The sequence below is a fragment of the Pipistrellus kuhlii genome, unplaced genomic scaffold, assembly GCF_014108245.1.
Source record: "Pipistrellus kuhlii isolate mPipKuh1 unplaced genomic scaffold, mPipKuh1.p scaffold_m20_p_12, whole genome shotgun sequence".
Classification (NCBI taxonomy): domain Eukaryota; kingdom Metazoa; phylum Chordata; class Mammalia; order Chiroptera; family Vespertilionidae; genus Pipistrellus; species Pipistrellus kuhlii.
In genome coordinates this window covers 5,434,692-5,454,538 of record NW_023425427.1, presented here as the reverse complement: position 1 = coordinate 5,454,538, position 19,847 = coordinate 5,434,692, and the positions used below count along the sequence as shown (strand labels likewise).

The 19,847-nt window shown below is 44.7% G+C and overlaps 1 protein-coding gene across 3 annotated transcripts in view; it reads left to right on the top strand.

Moving 5' to 3' along the window:
• Positions 1–19,847, top strand: part of TTLL11 (tubulin tyrosine ligase like 11) — a 173,742-nt gene that overhangs the window by 50,538 nt on the left and 103,357 nt on the right. For all 3 annotated transcript variants that reach the window (XM_036432895.2, XM_036432896.2, XM_036432898.2), the window contains exon 4: positions 13,380–13,955. In XM_036432895.2, coding sequence (XP_036288788.1) covers positions 13,380–13,955 — 576 coding nt within the window. The remainder of the gene's footprint in view (positions 1–13,379; positions 13,956–19,847) is intronic.

Here is a 19,847-nt window from a genome sequence, read left to right as displayed (position 1 = left end):
TTTGATTCTGTGAGTTTGGCTTTCCTGGACTTCCATAAAACTCTCTGCTGGAGTTAAAATTCTTCACAAATTTCTGTTGCCAAGGTCTTAGTTGGAGCACAAACGGCCTTATGTAATCAATCATCTTCTTGCAAATGCTGGGTCAGTGCAGTCCTGGGCTGATGGGAAGCGCTGATGGTGAAGGTTGCCCTGCAGCTGCTTCTGGAACCCTCGGGGGCCGGCTGGCTCCTCACCTCCACCTCACCCTCCCAGGAGGGCCACTGAAGCTGTATCTGCACATTCCGTCCTGAGCCCTATGGGGTGGTTGGCTGAGGCCAGCAAATATTGGCTAAGCCAAGACATCCTTCCTGTTGGTTCCCTCTAAAGCCCTTTCAGAAAGATTCACATCTGCCCAAGTTCTTGCCAGGGACAACCTTCCTGGGTTCGTCCATCCAACAAACTTTCTGAGCTTCCCTGTGTCAGAGTTGATGCCACCAAATCTATGAAGGCCTTTTCTGATACCCCCTCTCCCACTCCACCTCCCACTCTCCTGCCGCCCAGACCCTCTGGGTTCAGTTCCTCTGGGACCCCTTCCCTCAATTATAGGACCCCCCAACACGCTATTTTGTGGCAGTGCTTCTGGTTGAGAGATAGTGAGGCAAGGGCTCAGCTCATTAAGACCTAGGTTAAAATCCTTCCTTCATCACTTTTAAAGTGTGTCCTGGATAAGTTAATTATCCTGAGCCTCACTTTCCTCAAAACCTGTAACACCGCAGGGATGCTATGAGAATCATACTCTATCCCCTCAGTGAATGGACATTTACTTATCTTCTGTCCCTGAGAACCTGGGGGCTCCCAGGAGCTTGGAGAGTCATTTCCATCTGCCCTGTGCCCAGCACGTGTGTGTGAAATGAATGAATATGGGAAAAAGTTTTGCGGTCTTTGATGGAAATTTAAGCTAGCGCTAAGACTGTTTACACAAAGTATTATGCGTGTTTCTGGCTTATTGGAAGTGGCCTTATTTTAATTTTCAATATAAATCTAATCTTGAGACTAGTCATCTCATTATTTGATGCTAGATCATTTAGGAGGGAAAAGAGCTAAGACTTCTCTTTGACTGAATGGCATCAAGCTTGGCTTAAACATTTTCCTGCTAAGGTTCTCCCTCCCCCGCCATAAGCAGCCTAGTGCAATCATACTTTTAAAAGTAGAAACTCTATTGTTTAATTTCTACATTTCCATTTGGTCCCAAATACATCTAGCACTTTAAATCACAACTTATAATCTCACTGTTTTGCAGTCCTGATTTTGTATGAGGAATTTTGAAGTAAGTATGATCATTAAAGTGCTGCTGCTTTAAATGTCTCCCACTCCCCCCTAAAGAAAGGCAAGCTGTGAAAAAGTGACAGAGGTAAACATTTTTCTGGGAGACTGTTTTAAAGGTCAAGAAAACCCTGCCTTCTTAAGCGAAGAAAAGGTCACCTTTCACCCTTCAATTTTTGTCCTTTCATTTCATTTTGCAAAAGTTCTCCGTGATGTCGCCTTCGTCACTTGAGTGGAGATGCCTAATTTTCTGTAAGAAGACAGTGGAACCAATCTTGAGATAGATCAGTACCTCTTTCAAAGGGAAATTATGAAAATTGCTCTGCCTGTGCCCTCTTTCCTCATCTCCAAAGAAATGAAGAAGCCTCTCCTCCTCTGTTTCTTGTCCAACTTCTCTTCCCGGTAATGGCTTCTTGGAGGCGTTCTAAGGAAAGGCGACGCGGAGTCGAGATTTGGATTTAGGAAGATGCTGTAATTGAATTCTCTGGCCTCATTAATGAATGATTCTCTTGTCCTTCCCTCTCACCCACACTTCCATTGCCTGCCTCCTTGCCTCCTCCTAAAAATTAACCCCATACATTTTCTAGAAGGCTTAGAAGAGCAGGATAAAAGGACTTGTTTGGTTAGAAGAGATCTAATAAGTACCTTTCTATTCTTTTGGAACTGATGGCTCTCTTCCATTTTCTTTTAACTTTTCATCTTGTCATAATCGCAGACTTACTGAAAAATTGTAAGAATAATAAAAAGTTTTCTGCACACCCTTCCCGCAACCCAGTGATTCTCAACCTTTCTAATGCCACGACCCTTTAATACAGTTCCTCATGTTGTGGTGACCCCCAACCATAAAATTATTTTGTTGCTACTTCATCACTGTAATTTTGCTACTGTTGCCAGCAAAATTATGAACCGTAATGTAAATATCTGTGTTTTCCGATGGTCTTAGGCTCTACAGCAGCGGTTCTCAACCTGTGAAAGCCCATTGGAAAACACAGATATTTACATTATGATTCATAACAGTAGCAAAATTACAGTGATGAAGTAGCAACGAAAATAATTTTATTGTTGGAGGTCATCACAACATGAAGAACTGTATTAAAGGGTCGAGGCATTAAAAAAGTTGAGAACCACTGACCCAACCCCAAATGTTAACGTTTTGCTACATTTGCGCTCTCCTTTCTCTGTTTTGAGAGTAATTTGCATACATGATGCCCTTTTACTCCTAAGCATACCGTGCATATTTCCTAAATAAAAGAGTACTTTCTTTTATAGCCACAGTATAATTATTGAAATCATGAAATGAACATCGACCAACACTATTTTCTAATTTAATCATATCCACAATTTATTCAGATTTTGACAATTGCCCCTTTAGTTTCCTTTAACCTGGAAGGATTTCTCAGTCTTTTTTCATTTTCAAGCCATAGGTATTTTTGATGAGCACAGGGTATTTAGCAGACTGTCCCTCAATTTGGGTTTGTCTGGGGTTCTCTCTTTAGGTTCAGGATATACATTTTTGGCATTGAATAGCACAGAAGCTATGTTGTGTTTTTCTCAGGGGTGTCATCTCTGGGGGCACATGCTGGCAATATTCTCATTGCTGGTGACATTAACTTGAATCATTTGGTTAAGGTGGTGTCTGCCAGATGTCCACGGAGGAGTTGCCATTTCCCCCTTTCTAATGATTAAGTATCTTGAGGGAAGATATTTAAGACTATGTAATATCCTGTTATTCCTCAAACTTTTACCTCTAGTTTTATCCTCGGTTAATGATTCTTGCCTAAATCAGTTATTATTGTGATGGTTGCCAAATGGTGATTAACCAGCATTCCTTCTGCATTTGTTAGTTGAGTTTCTACTGCAAGGAAGAACTTTGCCTTTTAATTTATTTATCTATGTGAATATGCATGCACATTAGTGTGGATTCTTATGTTATTCGATGAGTTATAATCCTCTTTTGTTTATTTTGAACCTCGAATGCTCCTAGATTTGCCCAGTGGACTCTCCGAGCGTCTGTTCTGCCACGACAGGAGGCCCCAGGCTTTGTCGTGTTTTCCCTGCACCAGCCTGGGAGTCAGCCACGTTCCCAAAAGCCCTAGTGTTTTTGTGCTGGTGCTGGGTGCTCACTGCTAGAAGGGTGTCATTCCAATGGCCTCCCCTTTTATAAAAATATTTTGGGATATTCTCTTCACCATCCTGAATGTAATATAATCAACCTTTACACATATTTCTTTAAAAGACAACAACACCTAAATGTTATTTAAAAAAGAAAAATAAGAAAAAGCTCTTTATAACAAAATTTTATACATTTCAATAAGTAACTGCTCTGAGGGCACAGTTACATAAGAATATGTAATGAAGTGGCCTGATGCTTGCACCTACCTATAATGAATGAGTTTGGATATAAGGAAAGTAGGACAATTCGGTTAAACATTACTCATATTCTCTCTCATATGTCTATATATTATACATAATATCATAAATATGATATTTTTAAATACTTGGCTTTTTATTTTTTAAATATATTTTTATTGATTTCAGAGAAGAAGGGAGAGGGAGAGAGAGAGATACCGTGTTTCCTCAAAAATAAGACCTAGCGCATGGAAAGATAAGACATCCCCTGAAAAGAAGACCTAGTGCAACTTTGGGAGAAAAAATTAATATAAGACACTGTCGTATTTTTGGGGAAACAGGGTAGAAACATCAATGATGAGAGAGAGAGAGAATGATTGGCTGCCTCCTGCACACCTTCAAATGGGGACCAAGCCTGCAACCTGGGCATGTGCCCTGACTGGGAATTGAACCATGACCTCCTGGTTCATAGGTTGATGCTCAACCACTGAGCACACTAGCTGGGCTAACTATTTGGCATTTTAAACTGTTCTTGACATATAATCACATTGTGTTATGTGGTAACTCAGTTGCCAAAAGCTACGTGCCTTCAGCGATGCAGTGCTTCTGAAATATTCGATAAAATTCCAGGGCGGGGGAGGTGAAGTATAATTTTCCCTGTATTTACATGGTTGTTGCATTCCTGGAAAATGGTGGTGCTCAACTTAAATCATGTGGGAAATTCTTTTTGTTTAAATGTGACAGTGGGTAGGGATCTAGGCTATCTCTATGTCATACATAATAGGTCTTCCACTTTATGAAGGTGCAGCAGGGCTGCCTAGTGCATGGCAGTCTGGCATTCAGGCCCCTGCCCATCAAATGCCAGTAATACTCTCCATTCACTGGGACAACCAAAAGCACTCCCAAAAGTTTCCAAAACCCTCCCTAGGTGGCAGTATCGGTCTTACTGAGAAACACTGATTGATCTCTGGGGAGCAGGAACATTTTTCTCTTTCTTTAAGAAACACAAATACCTGTATTTGGCTTAAAGGCGTTTAATTTTTAACACTTTCCAGATTTGTGTCCAACACTGCAGGTTTCCCTGATTTCCACCTAACTTTGAGAATGAGGATGACCCCACTCTGTCCCTGCCTAGAGAGGGAGGCAGCCTCGGTCTCACTGCACACAGGCTGGGCGTCCCCACGGGGGAGCAAGGTTGTGACCTCAGTGTTATCCTGTAGGCAGTCTTGTCATAACCCGTGTTCTCCAGAGAGCTTCTAGAGAGAATCCTGGACGTCATAAGCAGAGAAATGCCTCCGTTGTTTAGATGAGGAGACTGAGACCCAGAGAAGGAAAGAGGCTTGGCCCAGTCACACAGAAGTCAGAGATACTCCTGAGGCCTGGAGAACAGAGAATAACAAATGTTGGGGATTGGGAAGGACCTGTGAAACCATCCAGGCCATTTCCCTTGGGGGGATCCCTTCCCCACCTGGACTGGTGACCAGGCTCCAGCCTGTACATGATCATCTTTAAAAATAGCTGGTTCCTCCTCTGTAAAACTCAATAGGGACTCTGCCTCTTGGGCTGTTGGCAGGCGCTCATGGGATGATATTAAATAAGATTGCTGTAGACCACCCACCACGATGCTCAGTGAATGGCCATTTCTTTCTCTTGCTCCTTCCTCCCTTCAGTGTGACACGTTTAAAGCAACTTCTAGATATTTAGGAAGTGCTTACAGCTCGGGGTGGAAAGATTTATCAGAGTAAAAGCACTCAGACTTATCTCTGCTGGGTGTGGACTCGCCCTTTGTTAAATAACGGGGAATGCTTTAAAAAGTATCTGGGCGAACCACTAACGAGGAGATCGATCCTATTTGGATTCAAGGTGAAGGCAAAAGAGTAAACGATCCCTCAGATTAATTGTTGTATATTTAGTGTTATAATACTTATTGACTAATGTCACCACTGACTAATGTCACCGTGTCACCATGTCTTGTACATGGAAATGATAATCGGTCCACATTATTAATGAGGATGTAGGTGAGCTCCTGTCACTGTTCTCCAGGTACATTACAGTTTTACAAGTCTGCCCTGGGCATGCATGGCTGAAATGCTGGGCCAGAGAGCTTCAATGTAATCCCATTTTTTACATGGATGAGGTTAGTGTTGCTGTAAGGTGACAAATACCTTACTATTTTTTGTGCACATCTCCCTGTGACTGTTAGTTTATGGGAGCGTATCCCGATATCCTGAAATGCTGTCCTGCCTTTATGGGTCATAGGCGAGGTCTCAGAGCCGAGCCTCTGGGACCCGATGCCTCCTAGGTCCTGGAACACACTGCCTACCACCGCCTGGGGGCGCACCTCAGAGCCCTGGCATGCTGAGAACAAAACTATGTATTTGCAATCTCTCCTGTTTACCTCCCTTCTGCTCCTCTCGGGTAGTCGATAAAGCCTTTTTAAAGCTTTGCATCTGGTCGTGAGGAACTCCAACAAGGAAAGTGTTGGAGCCCATGCTAGTTTCCGAGCACTAAAGGGGGTCAAACGCCCCTCCTGTCCAAGTTCATTGTGATGGGACAGTGACTGGTGAGACATCCCCCAAGGGAAGTGGATTTGGGGGAAGAGACAGCGGAGCCTGTTCCCACTTGGAGAGATGTCCTCCACTCCCTCTCAGGTTTATGAAGGCAACTGGGAAGTTTTCTCACAGGTGACTCTGAAGTTAAGTGATGGCCAGAGGTTTGGAAGGACTGCTGGGCTGACATTCCCTATGAGCCCATGGGGAGCTGAGCCCAAGTTCTCTTTCCCTGGTCACCTGCTCCCATTGAAGTGGAGGGGGCGGGGAGACCCGCAGTGTTAGTTTAAGGAAAAGTGGCGGATAGAGCTGGCCTTCCATGGCACAGGAGGAGTTTCTTTGTAAAACTCGCCCAGCTTGGCTGCCAACCAGCGTGCTCATTTAGAACACCACAGAGCATCGGTGATCAAAGGCGTGTGAGAGTAATTCCTTCCATGTCAACACCTTCCTGCTTCTCCCTGACATTTAAACCAGCGGCTGGGATCCAGCGCTTGTGGAGAACCTGTCCTTACTCTGCTGGTGTAAGCATTCAGGCTAATGACTGTCTGGTCCCCGGCAGGCACTTGGCTGCCCAGCCTGGTTCTCCAGTAGACTGGTGTCTTGGCTTGCAGGTTACCATGCAGTAGAGGGAAACCTCCAGTTACAAAATCCCAAAATGTATATGCTGTTACTTATCTTGTAGATTAGATCTCCTGTGTACACGGTGACAGGCCTGGCACAGTGCCTGGCCCTCGTCATTCTGCAGAGGGTGGAAGAGCATTGGGAGGGGAGATGCCCCGTGTGAGTGTTGCAAAGTGGGACACGGATATTCTCATAGTTGTTAAAGTGTGTGAAGTATGGCAAGAATGTAAGAGGCATACGAGGGACTCTGGCGTGGGGAGGAGGAAAGCTAGGGCTTTTGATTATAATGGAGTCATATACATTTGGAGGTGAGCTAAAGATTATTTCACCAGTTCATTAGCAGGAAAGCCTCAGTATCGGAAAAACGATTTTAGCTGGAAGGGGAGCTTACTCAGCAATCGAGTGTTGTGTTCGGATGGAGTCAGCGCGGTGCCTTCTGGGACCTCAGGAGGAGACGGTGGGGGAGAAAGGAAGGAAGTGCGGCCTGTGAGGTGGATTCTGCCGGGTGGTCCAAAGGAGTGGAGGAAAGGCTGCCATCCAAGGGGACCGGGAAACAGCTGAGTCAGGCCCAGGCACCGGGGAGCCACGCTGGTCTGGGATGAGCCTCAGTAGGGAATCTGGAGGACGATCAGGAAAACCAAGGCAGAGGAATACAGAAGAATAAACTAATAACACAGTAGTGCTGTGCTAAGTCCAAATGCAAGGCATTATTTTATCCTTACAGCAGCATGGGAGCTGGGCGCTGTTCCTGTGATGGGAGAGGATACTGAACACAGGTCAGGTAGCTCAGCCAGGGCCCTGCTGCTAGGAGGCAGCCGATCTGAAATTTCAACCCAGGTCTGTCTCCAAAGCCCTTGCCCTGCACTCTGCTGCTCCCCACATCCCTCAGATGCGTGGTCCCAGTGAAGGTGAAGGGGAGCAGCAGCCTAGGGGCCCCCATTTCAGGGATGCCCTAGGGCCCTTAGGAAGTAGCTTCAGGCCCAGCAGGCCTGGTGTGAGCCCTGTGCTAAGGAAACTCAGGGAGAGAGGGGGAGGGTGGGACAGGCCAGGCTGGGCTGACTGGCCTGGCTGGTGAACCAGCTGTCCTGGAGTTCTCACTCCCCTCATTCGGCTCCAGCAGTAAGGTTTCAGGCATTATGGGGGGAGCTGAAAGGAACATGGACAGTCTCACAACTGGTTCCTTCCTGTTAGGCAGGATTTATTGTCCCAAGTGTGTTCTAGAGTGGCGCTTTGATTGTTCATACCCTACCCCCAGGCTATCTCCTAGGCAGCAGCCAGAATAACATCTCTAAATACATGGCTAATTATGTTGCTTCCTCCTCAAAACCTTCCCTGGCTCCTCATCACATCAGGACATTGTCCAAACTTTCCAAAATGATATTCAGGGCCATTCCTGTCAGGCCCTCTCTCATACCCAAGTTCGGTCTTCCATTCCCCTTCCTCACATACCCCTCATTCATTCTAGACGTGGGTTCTGGAATCTGCCACCTGTGCTCAGATTCTGACTCCGGTCCTGCTGGCTGTGTACCTTTGGCAGATTTTTTTTTTTTTTTAACATCCCCGAGTCCCCATTTCCTCATCTGTAAAATAGGATTGTTGAGGATTGAATGAGATAGTGTGCATGAGGTGCTTCCCACAGAACCTGACCCCGAATACGTGCCGGGTGGGTTTGGGCTGATGGGATCATTGTTGCAGTGATCTGGCCCGGCAGGTCTCAACAGTCAGATTTCCCATAAGCCACTCTCTCCTGCCTTCATAAAAACCACGTGGCAGCATCTTCCTGCTCAGATCTTCCTCTTTGCCTCAACTGCCTACCTCACAGTCTGGCCCTGGGTAGCCTAATTTTCAGTTGACTCAGGAATTGCCTGAATGCTGGGAGTAGGGAGTTGCCCTGAGTATGAGGCTCTGTCTTCTGAAGCTGGAAGGGGAAAGGGCTGTTCCCTGCACCCCGTCCAGCATGTGCTTTGTGACATGTTTGTCTCCCCAGGGGCATGTTTTTGCTTAAGATCTGCCTGTGCGTGTGCCTGTGCCATGAAGGGTCTGGGTTGCTAAGACTGAGCATACATCCACCCGAGTGATAGAACCCTGCTCTAACTGGCTTTGACTTCCCGGGTATTGCAGATAGTGTTCTTTAAGAAATTGTCTTCCTACCTGCCCCTCACTACTAATAGTGCTTTATGGCTGGGTATTCCTGTTGCTGAATTTCTCTCTCAAAATATCTTAGCTTGCTTCCCCCAGATGCCCAGCCAACTTCCTCCAGTGCATCGTAAATCTCCCATCCAGATCCGCTCTGGTAGATTATCCCGATGAGCTGCTCACAGCAGCTCAGTATGAACTCTCCGCCGATAAATGTCACTTACATGTTTATAACACAGCCTTCAACTGTGGTGATGTCAAGATAAATCATTGTGAGAACCTGTGTGCTGGCAGAAGCCAGGAACCTTAGTGTGACCTCTTTATTTTATAGGTGAGTACAACAGAGGCCAGGAGGTCAGGTGACTCTTTCAAGGTCACTCTCACAAGGTCACCCAACTGAAGTGAAGTAGGAGCTAGATTTTCTGTCTTTCGCTTCAATAGTCTTTCTATTACACCAAAAGCTATTTATTTTCTATTTTTTAATTTAAAAATTTTTCAACTTTATAAAAATTGTGGGAAAATATGCATAACATAAAACTACCCTCTCGATCATTTTTAAGTGTCCAGTTCAGTGACATTAAGTACAGTCACATTGTTGTCCAACCATCACCACCATCCATCTTCAGAACTTTTTCCATCTTCTGAACTGAACCTCTACCAATTAAACACTCCCTCCCCTAGTCTCTGGCGACTATCATTCTACTTTCTGTCTTTATGAATTTGACTACTCTGTGTACCTCATAAATGGAAGCATACAGTATTTGTCCTTTTATGTCTGGCTTATTACTTCACTTAACATAGTGTCCTCAAGGTTCATCCATGTGGTAGCAGGTGTCAGAATTTCATTCCTTTTTATGGCTGACTAATATTCCATCACGTGTATACACCATATTTTTTAAAATCCTTCTTTTGCTGATAGACACTTGGGTTTTTCCTACCTTTGGCTATTGTGAACAATGCTGCTATGAACAAGGAGGTACAACTGTCTGTTCACCAAGAGCTATTCCTTATGAAAATCTTTATATTTAGAGGCATTCACTGCTGCCTGCAGTTGCTATTTTTTTCTAATAGAAAGTTTAGAAAATACAAAAAAAAAGTGCAATGAGGAATATAAAAATTACTGATTTTTTATGGCATATATTTCCAGAATTTCATATTCATGTTGACCCAAATTTTAGAAGTTTATATGGGCTGAGAGAATTAAAAAAGGTAGGCCAATCTATATAGTAAAGAGGACCCTTGAAAGTAGTTAAGACAGAGTATGAAAACTGAATGTGACCTTGGCTAGCCCTGGCATCTTAGAGATGAGTTCATCCCAAAGTATAATTTTACCTTAACAGTACCACAGCTTTTTAGCGGTGCTTCTTTAAGACAATTTTAACATCCTAATAGAGTGTCTTACTGCTAAAAACAACCAGAATTTTGAATGTGGGGAGTGGGGGTTGTCAAAGTTATATTTCTTAAATATCCACTAGGGGGCGGTAAAAGACACATAAATTTTTTAACAGGCTAGATGACTGCCAAGCAATCAGGCCACCACATCCTCATGGTATCTCTTTCAGCCATCAATGCATACAGTTACAAGATAATGGATTTCACATCCAACAGCAGGTTTGGGTAAAAATGGGAGATACCATCAGCTTTAGCCTAAGTGCAGGTCTTCCTCATGTTCAAGCTGACATCGATGCAGAAAACTTCATTTAGTATGTTAATCCCAGATTATCTTTTTAGTTAAGTCTCATTAGTCCAGTGGCTCTCAAACTGAGTGAACATCAGAATCACCCACCATGCTTTTTCCAAAGTACACCTGCCCAGCTCTTTCCCCACATCTATTAAATCAGAATTTCAGGGGTTGGGAACTGGTTATATAGATTATATTTAGATTCTGGCCCATGACTTCTTGCTAAGAACCAATGCATTAATTCTTCACATTAATAACTTTAAATAGCTGGGAGGAAAGGGTCACCCTTGAGTGAAACCTCAGAGGAGAATGGATTTGAAATTTTAGAAATCTCTCCCTTTTTAAAATAGAAGTTGCTGAAAGATCTGGGGGCTGGGGAAGCACATTCAGCACAGCTATCTGGCTTTCCCATCGACTGTGCCAGGAACCCAAACAGAAGGCCCTGGCAAACTCGGGGTCTGTGCTTCCAGTTCCAAGGAGGCCATGCTCAGGGGCTACTCTCTTTCATGTGAGAACAGAGGCCAATGCTGTCTGCTCCACTAAGAGAATCTTTCCTATAGTATTCAGAAAAATTTCATCAGAGGTAAAAATGACACAGGGAATGTGCAGTGGGGTGTAAAGACCTCAGCTTTCAACCTCATCATCCCCCTAGCCAGTTGTGGGACCCAAGCAAGTCATGTCACCTCTCAGAGCGTCAGCTTCGGCATTTGAATTATAGAGGACTGGGCTGTGCTGATCTCCGAGGATCATTCCAGTTCTAGAAATTCAGCGATTCTGTTAGTATTAATAATCCTGATTTGTATGGTACTACACTGGCAAAGAGCAAAAGAAATATCCAGTAATGCAATGAATGGCAGAGACTATTGACCATGCAGTTTAATTTATTTAAGGCATATACTGGATTCAAAGGAGAAAATATTGCTCCGGATAATATATTAAACTGTTAGCATCTTCAGCATTGCAAAAGCTTTCCAGAGGGAGGAATTACCCATCGGTGCAAACCTGACATTTTTCACTTCCTGATCCATAACTGCCATTTCTCCAGCACACTTCTATTTACTGTAAAGGGCCAAATGTATGAATGCTTTGGATGAATATTAAATAACTACACATCAACGTCAAGGTCACAGTTGTCAGAAAGGCTTGGTGGAGGGCCCAGGGAGGCTTGCATTGATCTCTGGTGAGGTTCCATTCTCGAATCCTGCTGACAAGGGGGAAAAATTGATGTGGGCCATTATTAAGGCTTTAAGTGTTTCTCCATTGTTAAAGATCTTTTACAAGCCTGGAGTAACTGATAGTGCCCAAGGAATTGGCAAAAGCTTCACTTAGAAATATAGGCTGGTCAGAGAGATAAGTAGAACTCAGCGTGCACATGTCCTGGGTTGGGCTTACACAGCAAAGGTGGAGGCCAGGGCAAGCCCAGCGCTGGGGCATGCCGCCTGCACTCTGAGTTACAGACTCCAGAATGGACGGAAGGCTTGATCGTGGGCTCTTTCATGCCAGATGTGGCAGAGAGGGTGGCTTAAAGCCCATCCTGAATTTCCTCCAGCCCCTTCACCTCACTCCCTGTGAAAACCTCTCCTGGCGTTCAGCCCATACATTCCCCATGGCTGCATGAAGGATATGTCAAGAGTCCGAGGGAACTGGCTGCCTATGAATTATGCAGACCTGGATCCAGACTGACTGTCTGGACTGGTCAAGTGGCCTGGAAAATTATATGAATGTCCTGCTGACCTGGAGCTGGTAGGACAGCAAATATTATGGATGGCAGAATCTAGTTTCATAAAGGTCTCAATAGACTGAAGGATTGGCTACATCTACTAGGTGAGCCTAGTAAGAGATATAAATGAGGAAACTAGCATTTCTGTGCACTGGCTCTGTGTTTAGTATGTGCTTGGCCCTTTGCACTTTTTAGTTTATTTCTTCTTTACAATGATCCATGAGGGTTTGTTTTATATCCCCATTTTTAAGATAAGGAACTCAGATATGGCAGTACAGAGGGAGGTACAAGCCCATTAGAGTCTTTGATCTGGATTCTGATCCCAGTTCCGCCCCTCTGTTAGCTAGCAAGATACTTACTCCATCTTTGAAAAACAGCCTCAGCTAGGCTGGATGGCTGTCTTGGATGTGTCAGGGCCTGTGGGCTTTGCCCTTTGCACTTATTATCTCATTCATTCTCAGAACACTCTTTCTCCTCTTTTACAGATGAGGAAGGCACAGATAACTTAAGTAATTTGCCCAAGGTCACACAGTAAGTAGTAGGGCCAGGATTCAAGACCAGGCAGCCTGATGTGATGCCCAGACTCTTAACAACTGATGCACCATCTCCTGTTTTCTGTATCATAAGCCACCATGTTTTCTTAGATAACTTACGTAAAGTGCCTAATATAGTGCCTGGCACATAGTTGGCACTCTTAAACAGTAATAGATCATCATCAATTACATGACTTGCTCAGGGTTATAGCTAATAACTGGCAAAGATCTGGAATTCGAACCTAAGTCTAACGACAGCAAATCACTGTGTTCTCGATCTCCCTCTTGGAGAACAGGATTGGGGGGAAGCCTTGGGTTACTGCGTTGGTACCTAGCACAGTGTTATCTCCCTGGCAGGCGCTCAGTTAGTGTCACATAGGCAAGACTCATGTTGTTACTCATTCACTAAACTTTTGCCAATATCCTGCCCTGTCTTGGAGGTCCAGAGAGGAGAAAAACATCATGCTAACCTTTCTTTTCTCCCCCAGGTTCAAATGGTGAAAGAAGGTGACCCCTCCTGGAGACCCACTTTTATTGTGAAACCTGACGGAGGTTGTCAGGGTGACGGAATCTACCTCATTAAAGACCCCAGTGACATCCGCCTGTCAGGGACCCTGCAGCGCAGGCCGGCGGTGGTCCAGGAATACATCTGCAAACCTCTCCTTATTGACAAGCTCAAGTTTGACATCCGCCTGTATGTCTTACTGAAGTCCTTAGACCCCTTAGAGATTTACATAGCCAAAGATGGACTCTCCAGATTTTGTACAGAGCCATATCAGGAGCCTTCTTCCAAAAATCTGCACCACATCTTTATGCACCTAACCAACTACTCACTGAACATCCACAGCGGCAACTTTGTCCACTCAGACAGCACTAGCACAGGCAGCAAAAGGACTTTTTCTAGCATTCTTTGTAGGTTGTCTTCCAAAGGCGTTGACATCAAGAAGGTCTGGTCTGACATCATCTCCTTGGTGATTAAGACCGTCATTGCCCTGACTCCAGAGCTCAAAGTTTTCTACCAGTCGGACATCCCTGCAGGGAGGCCGGGGCCCACATGCTTCCAGGTAACCATCCCTGGTTCCCAGCCGGGAGTTCCCAGCCTTGGCCTCATGGGGGATGAGCATGGGGGTGGGGGTGGGGGGTGGCCCGAGGTGGGGAGGGGTGGTTGCTGGTGTGATAAACCAGGGTCAAACTTCTGCTTTTGTGTCAAAAATCACACATATTTGCTAGCTGTGTGATTTGGGGTAAGTTACTTCTCTCTTCTCATCTATAAAATGAGACAAGTAGTACCTCCCTTAAAGGATCAAGGATCAAGGATCTTATAAGAATTAAATGAGACAACATATGCAAAGCACAGTGCCTGCCATTCCTTTATGCATTCTTTCTTTCGGCAACTTTTACCTCCAGCTGAGTAGGGGGCCAGGCACTGTCTGAGTTCCCAGTGAGACAGTGGCGTGATGGGACAGGGGTCAGAATTTAGGGAACTGAGCCAGAGTGTGGTAGGGAAGGAAATGAGGATGAGGGTAGAGCATTCTTTCAGGTCATTTGGCTGTGAAGGTGAGGGCGGCAAGGGGCCGGGAGAGGGAGAGGGGGGAAGAGGGAAAGAGGGACATGGAGTTCAGGTACCCAGAAGGCAGTTTTCTGCCACCAGATAAACAGAATGGGAAGGAGTTAATAAGACGGAGCCTGGGACCTCTCCATCTAATCTTTTAAACTATCTTGCAGCATTTGATATATAAAAAAAGAATTCACAGACATATATGTAAGCATATATTCACAGAACAACAAAATAATCATCCCCAACCCACCTCCCAACCCCAGAGTCCCAATTACCGTGCTGCTCCCCATCCCATTCTGACCCCCGCAGCATCCATTATCATGAATTTTATGTTTATTGCTTCCTTGCTTTAAAAATATTTACAGTACCCTGAATGTATCCCTAAACAAATTGTTTTGCTTTGCTTGCTTTTGAGCTTTATGAGAACTCTGTTATAAGGTGTGTAGACACAGTAACATTCTTTCCATGCATGTTCATGGGAACCGCTGGTGCCGTTTGATTCCCACTGCCGCAGAGCCCATTGTGAGTGTGCAGTTTGTTCGTCAGTTCTCCTGTCAATGAACACCGGGGCTGTTGCTAGTCCCCTGTCTAACACTGTGACAGGGAAGTAACAGCTGGAGAGGAGGCCGGCTTCACTCCAGGGAGGCCACCGCAGGCACTGGGCACTACTCAGCAGGATTTGCAGGCAGGCTGGCGGGACCCTTTGGGGGCGGGAGGGAACTCAGGCAATGATAAGTTTCAGGAGGGGCTAATTGTCACCCAGAGACCTGTCCGTAGGCTCTTGGACTCCCAGGCTTTGGTTCCCAGGCAGGATGTCCGGCTCAGCCATCAGGTATGTAGCTTATGGCATTAGAAAGGGTCAGTGGGCAGAGCCTAGAGGTAGCACCAGAAAAAAACAGGGCCTGGCCGGAGCCATCAATACGTTAGGGAAAAAAAGAGACAGTTGCAACGTGGAGGCATCCAGGGGTCATCCCGGGGGACTGTGTGGTCACATCTGTATGGCCGTGACAGCTATTCCCGGAGTATCATGTGGGCCTGGCCTGCATGGCCAAGCCACAGAGCTCTGGCACAGTGAGAGTGCAGGGTGGAGGGCCAGGGCGGTTGTCTTGCTGTGGACAAGTGGCCTGGGCGGCCATTGGGGTGGAACCTGGGGCCCAAGTTGTGGGGAACTGAAGAACAGACAGGGAGAGGCCACTGGTTTGGACAGATCACATCTAGTGAATGGAACCCCTGTCCTGTGACCATTTTCCATTGCTTGACCACGCTAAACGCTTCCAGGCCTGGGGTCAGGGGAGGAGCAGAGCACCAGAAGTAAACTCCAGGGGGAGCTCTTGGGCCTCTGCTTCTTTGTGAATGGCCACTCACTTCCCTACCTTTCTCCCTAGGAGCCTTGTGAAGTAATGTAGGTGAAAAGGCTTTGACAACTAGAGAGTGTTTACCACACATTTCAAACTCATAGCAATTGATAAAATATTATCCTTTTCTCCTTGGAGTCATCTCTTGCTTTTTTAAAATTCAGATCACTTGTTAAAACACTTGTTAGTTTGAGTTTCAACCTGAATTAACTTGGAACCCAAAGATTTAGGCACAACATATGGTTCCGCAATTGACTTGCCATGCAATGTTGCATAAGTCACTTAATTTCTCTGTGCCTCAGTTTCCTCAACTACCTTACAGGCTTGTTGCCCAACTCACATGAGATAAAGATTATGTAGGGCTCTGCAGACTATAATAATGTTCTGTGCATATATAGTATGATGCATTGTTTCTTTGTTATGAAGCCTCTTTTGCTTGTAGCTTGGGCCTGGCCCAGACTGCAGCATTCCAGGACATAAACCCCAGCCAGTAAAAGTACATTTATCTTAAATATGTGACTGTGACCCCTTTCCAATCATAGCCACAATAACTACTTGGGAAATCGTGATGGCCCATAGTGGCTGCTGGCATAGCTCGGGCTGTGGGCAAGTTTCCTGTAATGTGTTGCCTAGGAACGTGGCTGCCCTGTCATTCTGGCCTTTCCCCCTGTCATTTCCCTGGTCGCCCCCAGCAACATATCCTCATGTCAGTCTTCTTGAGGGCAGAAGTGTGACCTTGGCTTAAACAATGAGGTCTGTCTGGGTGTAGATGATTCATGTGGCAGAAATGCACAGGCGGAGGAAAAGTTTCCAGCTCAGCGTTCAAGAACATCGGATCCCAATTCCATTGCTTGGTCTCTATCTGCCTATAGCTCCGTGTCTAATTCTCTCCTTGGCCGTGACCTTTCCTCCTTCCTCCCGCCCCCATGTCTGGAGGAGACACCTTCCGTGGGTCCTCAGGTGCTTCTCCTCTTTCTTCTTTGTTCTTGTGACTTTCTCCTGCCCCTTCAGCCCCAGACAGCCCATGGGAAGGAGGGGAAAGAAACAGTCTAGGGTCTTGCAAGTCCTTGGGTTTTGTTCTCTGATGCCCTGGGTTTGAGCTAACCCCAGCTCCTCCTTCCAGCACTTCTAGCTGCAGCCTTGGCAAGTTAACCTCTTTTTACCCCAATTTCCTTATCTGCAAATAGAGATACTATTTGTATCTACCTCACAGAACTGTTGTAAGATTGAATGAGAGAAAGCCATATGGAACATTTGGCACAGTACTGAGCACACAGTATTCACTTAATAAATGACAGTTTTAGTTATTATATCATTTGTTATTTATAACAACAGTTCTCAAACTTGGCTCTGAGGAAGCTCCTTGAGGTTATATGAAACCATGAAATTGTCACATTTTAAACATTATGGAACACCAGTGTTCCTAGGCACCTAGTTTAAGAACCAAGTCCTTAGCTTAGTGTTGGCTGCCTCCCAGCCTGGCTCCAACCTCACTCTTTCCCCCCTACCCCCCACCCCCCACCCTTCCTGAACATTGCAGGTTCACCAAATAGAGCCAATTCCTGTCTCTTGGACATAATTTGTGTTTGTTCTCTTCTGTCTTGGCCTGCCATGCTCTCTCCTATTTTTGTAATTTTTTGAAATCCAATGCTTTCCAACAAGATACTACTCAAATCCCACCTTCTCTGTTAAGCCTTCCCTGACCACTTCTGATATCGGGCTTTTTTTTTTTTTTCTTTTCTTTTTTTCTTTTTCTTTTGGACTCTCACACACGCCTTGGGTACTCACTGAGACAAGCTAGTTGAGGAATATGTGGGTGTGGATGTGCCCTTAAGAGGTACACAGTTGAGTGGGGAAGACCAATATGTGGGAATTCCTTGTAATAAATGCTGCAAGAGGGCACGTGCAGAATGCTGGGAGAGCACAGAAAAGGGAGTCACTAACTGCCTAACTCAATCAGGGAAGGAAGCAGGCGCTTACAGCATGAAGAATTCACCAAGCAGAAAAAGATGAGGAACACCATGCTCTCCTTGTTTTCCTCCTACCTCTCAGCCCCTTCCTCTGGACCTGTCAGTGTTGAGATTCCCAGGACTCAGTACTCCCAGAGCTCCCCTCTTATCTACAATCACTCTCTGATCTCATCCAGCCCCAGGCCTTTTAAGGATCAGCTATGTGCCCTTGGCTCCTAAATTTTATCTCCAGTCTCGACCTCTCCTTGAGCTCCAAACTGATATAACCAACTGCATACTTAATCTTTTTACTTGGATTTTTAGTGGGCATCTCCCATTTGACATGTGCAAAATGAAACTCTTGATTTCCCTTCTAAAACAACTCTCCATTGTCTTTCTTGTTTCAGTTCATGAATAACACTCAATTAGTTGCTCAGAACAAATCTGAGTCATCCTTCGTTATTATTTTTCCTCCTTTCTACATCCATTCTGTAAGCAACTCTTGCAAATAAATGTAACCACTTCTAACCAGCTCCACTGCTACCATCGCAGGCTAGGCAGCTATCACCTTGCACTTAACACCATAGCAGTAGCCTTCTAGTTGATGCCCCTATTCCTGTTCTTATTCTGTAGCCTCTTTTTCTCCAAAGTGATTCTTTTAAAACATGCCAGATCAATTTCCCTTGTGCAAACTCTCCAATAGCATTCTCATTGCATTTAAAATCCTGGCTCCTTACCATGGTTTACAAGATGCTACATGATTTGTCCATTGTCTTTTTACCTGACCTCATCTCCTACTTCTCGCTACTCGCTGTCCCTCTTGCTCCTGGATGTTCTTCAAAAGTGGCCTTTGTTTTGTTGTTCATTCAGCCTGAAGTGCTTTAGCTTAGGTCTCCAAATCACTTATTTGCTCACTTCATTCAGTCCCTGTTCATACATCACCTCTTGAGACTTTTGCTTCTGGTCATGATGGAGTAAAAAAAGACTGGATCTATACATACAAAACCAATACATAAAAAAAAAAAAAAAAGGACTGGACCTAACTCCCTGCAAACAAGTAAAACACCAGACAAAATGCATGAAATAACTGTTTTAAGAATTTCAACAATAGATAGCCCAGCACTGGGATCCCTGGGGAAAAGGGGAATAAAACTACAGTGGACTTGGTTTTTTGTTTGGGGCAATTTCTGGAACATGGGAGAGAAAAACCTAACATATCACTGTGACCTCAGTGAGTTGAGAAAATGGAGATCAAATTTTGGAAAGGCCGAGGTAGCTGGAATTCTGTGGGCAGAATTCTGAAAAGAAGGGAGCTAAGGTGTATAATTATGTACAAAATTTTAAAAGAAAATATGAGCTTACTGAAGAGAAAATGGAAGTTATTAAAAAGAACCAGAATGGAACTTCTAGAGAAGAAAATACAATGACTAAAATTAAAATTTTACTGGATAGGATTAACAGCATATTAGACACTGAAGAAAAAATTATCAGTGAACTTGAAGACATAGCAATAGATTGTATCCAAAATGAAACAGAGATAGCAAAATGGCAGGAAAAAAATAAATGAACAGTCCATCAGTGACCTATACAACAGCAGGTGATCTAACATGTATAATTGGGTTCCCTGAGCATAAAAGACAAGGAAGATACAGAAAAATGTATAAAGAGTGGCCAAAGATTTCCAACTTTTAAAAAAATAAACCCATAGTTCAAGAAGCTTGAGAAGCTCCAAGTAGGATACATAGCCATATACACACATGCTCACTCAAGGCTTATCATAATTAAATTGATGATAACAAAATTTAAAAGCAGCTAGAGAGAAAATAAACACACATTGTGTTCAGAGGAACAAAGAAGAACCAACAAGTTAACATCAGTACAAGTCAGAAGACAGTGGGATGACCAATGTCACCTCTTTAGAAAGGACTTCCCTGACCATCCTTTCTAAACCACCAGAACCTCCCTTTCTCCCATTGTTACACTCAGTGTTCTTAACTTGTGTAAGTTCATAATTCTCATGTTGTGTCTCTCTCTCCACTGGAGCGTAAGCTCCAAGAGGGCAGGATGTTAAGATATCCTTTGCCTTGTTCACTG